This window comes from Phragmites australis, chromosome 21 (genome assembly GCF_958298935.1).
Source record: "Phragmites australis chromosome 21, lpPhrAust1.1, whole genome shotgun sequence".
Lineage (NCBI taxonomy): Eukaryota > Viridiplantae > Streptophyta > Magnoliopsida > Poales > Poaceae > Phragmites > Phragmites australis.
This window is the reverse complement of record NC_084941.1, coordinates 8,223,885-8,230,674: the sequence shown is the minus strand read 5'-3', so window position 1 is coordinate 8,230,674 and position 6,790 is coordinate 8,223,885. Positions and strand designations below refer to the sequence as shown.

General features: G+C 42.0%; 1 protein-coding gene across 1 annotated transcript; it reads right to left on the bottom strand.

Moving 5' to 3' along the window:
* Nucleotides 1–4,583: 4,583 nt before the first annotated feature.
* On the bottom strand, nt 4,584–5,399 carry LOC133903756 (putative glycine-rich cell wall structural protein 1). Its single transcript, XM_062345214.1, has one exon. It carries the CDS (start codon nt 5,383–5,385, stop codon nt 4,807–4,809), a length of 579 nt encoding a protein of 192 aa, XP_062201198.1. The 5' UTR covers nt 5,386–5,399; the 3' UTR covers nt 4,584–4,806.
* Nucleotides 5,400–6,790: the final 1,391 nt, after the last annotated feature.

The following is a 6,790-nucleotide window of genomic DNA, read 5'->3' as shown; positions in this document are numbered from 1 at the left end:
CATACCGGATAGTCTAGTGTTTTCACTGGATCGAACGCCGGACTATTTTACACAGAGAGCATGATTTGCAGCACCAAATTTTCATCCCATTCTCCAGATAGTCCGGCGTTCAATGAGCCCCTTACCGGACTATTTTTTTTCCAGAAAGTATGCCTTCTGACCGAAATCGAACTACAAGCACCGGATAATCTGGCGATGACACGGCATTGATCACCGGACTATCCGGTATATAAAAAAATATTGCGTGCTATTTTTTGCCATCAACAACCAGCAATCCAATGTCGATGATCTATGTTACAGAATACTGATGCGCTGGATCATAAGTTAGCCAGACCGGATGGCACTAGCAGTATTCAAGCCAGGGAATAATACTTGTCATCTCCAATTTTTTGTCCATAGAATGCTTTCTTTCGATGGCTACACGTCGTAGTAGATTGAAGTGCTTAACTGGATAATCTTCGTACACTGAAGCTTAGACGAAAGAGTCAGATCGAGACAAATGTACTTGACTGTACTACTGAACAACCGGTGAGGCAGAAAAAAAGCGGATCAGCAGTAATTAACTCAGCAAGTTAATAAATGAACAATCACCAAGAGATAACGATGGGCCAGGGTTGCATCTTGATTGCATGTTTAGCAATCACAAGCATCTACTAATCACCGAAACAGTTCTGCGAGCTAGTCGTAGTAAGAATCTGATGCATGCGGAGGTTGCTACGGTCACTCACAATGCTTTGTTTTGTAGGTGATATCTTAGAGGAGAGATAAGTAAGAAATTGGGTTAAGAAATAAGCTTTCAATGTATGTATGCGTGTGTTGCTTATTTCTTGAGATATCTTAAAGCAATTTATTATCTCACAATTATCTAGGATTGTTCAAAGAGCTAGTTTCTTCCATAACAAACAAGCCCCATCTCTCTCCTCTTTAAATAACTTGCTACATTAGCTTTCAATTTATCTAACATATCTTATATCTTAAATGGCTAGGACTCGGCGGCCTCTCAGGGCATCAAGTTACTGTAGCATGCCTATGACAGGTGGGTCCTGACTCTAGCGCCACCTCCCGCCTCGCGTGAAGGCCAGAGAAATGCAGCGACTCTCTCGGTGGACTCCAGCTGGCGGCCCAAAAATTAGTGCACGCTCCTTCACTGCATACGTCGCATAGATTTCTCTCTGTTGTCTAATCTATCTTCGAGCATCAAATGCCAAGAAATAAAGAACATGTAGACAATCGGCCAACCGAGGACACACAACAAAGTACAGAGGAAGTAAGTACATCAACAGACAATCTTCAGCAGAAAAAACATGAACCAATCAGCCACTGCAAAAGGACGAACATAGATCAGCAAGCACATCGATGGAACCCTCGAATTCGACTAACAATCAAACATATGCAACTGGAGATGTTCTTCGATCACTAATGGCTTTGGAGGCTGCAATCCTCCAACTGCTTCCTCCTCGGCCTTGCATCGGACAAAGACACCATCATCGTCATCACGGACGTTGTCATCTCCCTCAATGCCATACACCCTCAGGTGTCCCTTACAATCCCACCATGACAGTACCGCACCCACCCATGGTGGTCGCGGTCTCTCTCGTCTCTGGATCCGACAGATCCGAAGGAGCAGCGACCTCAACGGCGATCGGCCCGCCCTCCGACGGTAGCCCTCTCGCGCAGGCGTCAACGGCCTCCATAGAGGCGGCCAGCAATTCGGCCCTCCGCAAGCGACGCCCCTATGGCGGCGGAGGCCAGTACCTGCCTAGCGGCGGCCCTCTCAGCGAAAAGGCGGCAACTCTGGTGCACGATGCCAATGGCAACTGCCCACCAGCAGCCTCCACCCTCCTGCCAGCTCAATTACTAGTAGTTGTGGCGGATAGCGTCCCGGCGGTGCGCAACCGCGCCTCGCATCGCTTGCGGCGGCGACCTGCCCTCAAGGCGCACCCCGGTGGCTCCAAAGGCGGCGGAGGCCCACCCGGCGTGCAACGCCTACTGCCCCCCCCCCCCCCCCACTATTGGTGGTTGTGCCCTCCATGACTAGTGTAGGCTAGCCCTAGAGGCAGCGACAAGCCCTATAGACAGAGGCAATGGGGCTGTGGTAGGGGGGACAAACTTAACCCTAATCACCCCCCCCGGTCAGTCTTATATATGCAAGCCCATCGGGCCAGCAAATGGATTGAGCCAAACATGGGCCAAGAGCCCAATAACAGCTTGGCGCGCGAGTTTTTGCAGAAAAACCCTCGGTTGTTCTAGAAATTACGGGCTGATCTATTAAATTTAACTATAAAACATATGTTTTTATTTTTTAGTCCTCATGCTATATGTAAATTATGTTTTGTTGTATTTACATCATGAAAATACGCATTCCACAGGTCATCAGGAATTGCGTGATGACGTGTATTTTCAGCAATTAATATATACTACCTCAGTAATACTTCAAATTTCAATATAATTGCAGTTTAATATACACTTTTATTTTGCTTTCTTGCAATTATTTATTTCATTTGTTTCACAATTCAATTTTTTAAAAGCCTCCGCTTAAATAATTTACAAAATTTTGGTGATTGCCTATCCATAGAATGTTGATTAAACACAATTAGTAAAGTTTGCAACATTAATTGTGATTGTAGTGTCGTCCACCTTAACTGGATGGCGTATAGTGATTATGTGTTTCCCAATATTTTGCATGTGCAGAGTCTATGTACTTTGCAGTAATTACATGTTACCTAGTTCCTTAGAAGTGGCGTCCAATACATTGCAACGTACATTAGCACATGATGCTATCTATGTAGCGTTATATTGTTGTATCATGCAACGTTTTTTATATTTCCGTATTGCGATATGAATATTTAAAAAAGGGCGAATGATGCAATCACATGTACGGGTGCGGCATAGCATGCCTATCTACCTAGTTAATGTCTAAGAAACCAGTCATGTTGGAGCATTGGGAGAGATGGCCTAACTTTTTTTATAGAAGGGCCTCGGAAATCGGTGCAATTTCTCTAGCCATACCTCTTCTAAAGCATCGACGTAGAAGACGGAAAAAGACAAAGCTCATGTGGATATTGTATTTTGTATATTCAAAGAATTAATAAAATATATGGTTCCTCCTATGTGTGGTTTATTTGTCTCTATTTTGTTTTCATGAGCAAAATGACATACTATGAAAGATATGTAAAATGGATTAATACTTCATCTCAATCTTCTCAAGCCCAACTGATATATCTGAATATTTATATAAACATACCACTACGTAATAGTTTGTGAAGTACACCCTGCCGTATACTACTGACTTCCAAGTATCACTCTCAATAAATTCCATTTTTTTCATCTTGTTCTTAGTTTGAACCGATAATCAAATTTCAGTAACACCGCTCGTTCGAAATCCTAGTTACATATCCATATTATGATATGTAATCTGATAATGTAATTTGGAGTATGTAATCTTCAAAGAGACATGAATTGAGTGTTGGAATTTTTATCTCTACAATTAAAACAATTTGGATTTCTAATTGACTGGCATGAACAAGGATAAACTTTGTGGCACAAGCCTCATAAGAACGTTCAAGTGAAAAAGGTGGGGAATTTCAACTCCTAAATTTGAAGGGTTTGAAGTAAAATTTTGTTCTTTGCAGTAGGGAGTGAGGAACTTTCAACTGGAAGAATCTTTTCAGAAAAAAATGAGTCTAAATTGTGATGCATGTATTACGCATTTCACCTATAAATTCCTATCTTAATTCTGAACAAGCAATGTGTGATCAACGGCTCTAAGCTAGAGCTAGTGGAGGTAGCCCTTGGATAATATGGTGCTACATGAGGATCCCCAACACCCTCAGTGACAATGTGGTTGCGATTTTGAAAGTCTCCGCAAGTTGATTGGTAGGGGTAGGGGGAGATATAAAATGGAAGTCGTTATGGATTGCTAGTGCCACGTAAATTATTGATGAGGCAACAAGAGGAGTTGCTTCGTGTACATCGCTAGGGGGTGGGCAGGGGTTTGCTGGCAATGCGAGAACATCAATTGGACACCGAAGGCCACAATCAACTTGAGCATGGGATGGACATGGCATGTGCTGGAGTCGGAAAGATAAGTTTTCCATTTTGCTCCCATAGATTGATTCATTTGTCCAACCAGATTGCTTGGAATATCTGTTTTGCCTAGCAAAACGGGAAGGAGAAGGCTTTGTTTCATAACGGCAAAAAATCTGGTCAATCCCAGTCACCCCAAAGGATTCTAGCTGAAATTAGTGGAACTAAGTTTACCATTCATTCCAGTACAAAATAAATAAAAACTAATATTTCAATGAAATCGAGTACACATGCAAGAAATCAAGCCAAAATGCTAAGAAACGTCGCTGTCCATTTCGGAGCAACACTTTGTTTTCCTGCTGGTGGCTAGAAGCCAAATCGTTTGATGTTTCGGTAGTATCAGAACTGTAAATACGTATAAATGCCGCTAACCACATTTCGTATTTATTACCAGGTGGGAACTAGCTAGGCACAAGTAATCTTGATTGGAAGAGAAAACTAATGAACGTACCAGTTCTTATGACCATTCAAAGTGAGCTATCTAGACAAAATGGAGCAAGAGTAATATAATTTAAACAACCACAAACAAACAGTATGATCTGCATGCCTGCTTATATGTTACAACATTTAGTTGTACAATGATGGAGCCCTTTATTTAATTCAACTCTACCTAATACATTCATAGCATAAGGGTGAAATAAAATAAAACAAATTCCGTGAAATAGAGAAGATAACAAGAGACATCATAGCTTGGGGCCCACCATCTCTGCAATGGAACTTCTAGGGGTTTGCATTACCATATCCAGATCCAGCACCATTGCCTCCTCCACTCCCACCATTTTGGCTGTTTCCTTGACCACCACCATTGCCATTAGCATTAGCTTTTGCATTACCCGGTCCATACCAATATGTGGTGGCTTCACTAGATCCAGAGCCAGTGCCACTACCAGCACCATGGCCGCTAGAGCCATAGTAACCTCCGGCTTGTCCTCCTCCCCCACCACCTCCGTTTCCACCAGCGTTAGAATATCCACCGTAGCCATACGATGACCCTTGAATATATTGACTAGAGCCTGAACCTGAACCAGATCCACCACCATGCCCAGAGCCACCATAGTAGCTACTTCCACCACCTCCACCTCCGCCTCCGGCACTCGCATGAGCACCATTTGCACCACTCTCACCGGACCCAGTACCACTTCCAGAGCCTGAGCCACCACCATTAACATATCCTCCACCACCACCCTCTCCCGTACCAGTTCCTCCTGCACTAGAATACCTAGCAACCCTCACAGCATTGGCTAATCCCATGCTCAATAGGACAACGAAACCAAGGGCTACTAATTTAGTGCCTGCCATTGTGTGAGCTTACTAGTGTGAGATGAGATGAGTGCTGAGCAAAAGCTTTTCATGGATATTTATAGTGCTCGAGGCCATGTACTGGTTCGTTATCTTAATAGCACGTTGGTGGTGTAGAGTTGACAACTTCCTAAGGCAAACAAGTGGAGATTATATAAGAGCAGTGGAAAATAGCGTTGATTTTACTATACCATGCAACTATATATTATATCGATTCCTACTTATATTTTCTGTTTGCCCTGTCTTTCGATGCCCCTTCTAGCTGGCATCTCCAATCCAATGTCGATGGTCTACATTAGATAATGCTACTGATGTCATGGATGATAAGTTAACCAGACAGGATGGCATTAGCAGTATTCAAGCCAGGGAACAATACTTGTAATCTCCAATTTTTTGTCCATAGAATGCTTTCTTTGGATAATACGAAGTAATGAACAAACACCAAGAGATAACGATGGGCCAGGGTTACATCTTGATTGCATGTTTAGCAATCACAAGCATCTGGTAATCACCGGGACAATTCTGCGAGCTAGTCATAGTTGACATTGCAAGGGCGACCTCGAAGCACTCGTAATTGACTTTGACATTGTACGTGTGCTGGGACGTCGTAGGCTCTAGCAAGTGGCAACCCAAGTAGAAAACGGAAAAAGACAAAGCTCATGTGGATATTGTATTTTGTAAATTCAAAGAATTAATAAATTAAAATATGTGGTTCCTCGTATGTGTGGTTTATTTGTCTCTGTTTTGTTTTCATGAGCAAAATGACACGCTACGAAAAATATGTAAAATGGATTAATACTTCATTTCAATCTTCTCCAGGCTTACTGATATATCTGAATATTTATATACGTACCACTACGTAATAGTTTGTGAAGTACACTCTGCAGTATACTACAGACTTCCCAGTATCACTCTCAATAAATTCCAATTTTTTTCATCTTCTTATTCTTAATTTGAACTGATAATCAAACTTCAGTAACACCGCTAGTTCGAAATCCTATCCTAGTTATATATACATATTATGGTATGTAATCTGATACTGTAATTTGGAGTGTATTTTCAATGAGACATGATAATCGAGTATAGGAACTTTTATCTCTACAAGTAAACCAATTTGAATTTCTAATTGACTGACATCAACAAGGATAAACTTTGTGGCACAAGCCTCATAAAAACGTTCAAGTGAAAAGGTGCGGAATTTCAACTCCTAAATTTGAAGGGTTTGAGGTAAAGTTTTGTACTTTGTAGTAGGGATTGAGGAACTTTCAACTGGGAGAATCCTTTCAGAAAAATTTAAAGTCTAAATTCTGATGCATGTATTAGGCATTTCACCTATAAATTCCTAACTTAATCCCGAACCGGGTCAATCCGAATGGTAGCTCACATAAATGTTTGGAGACCGCAT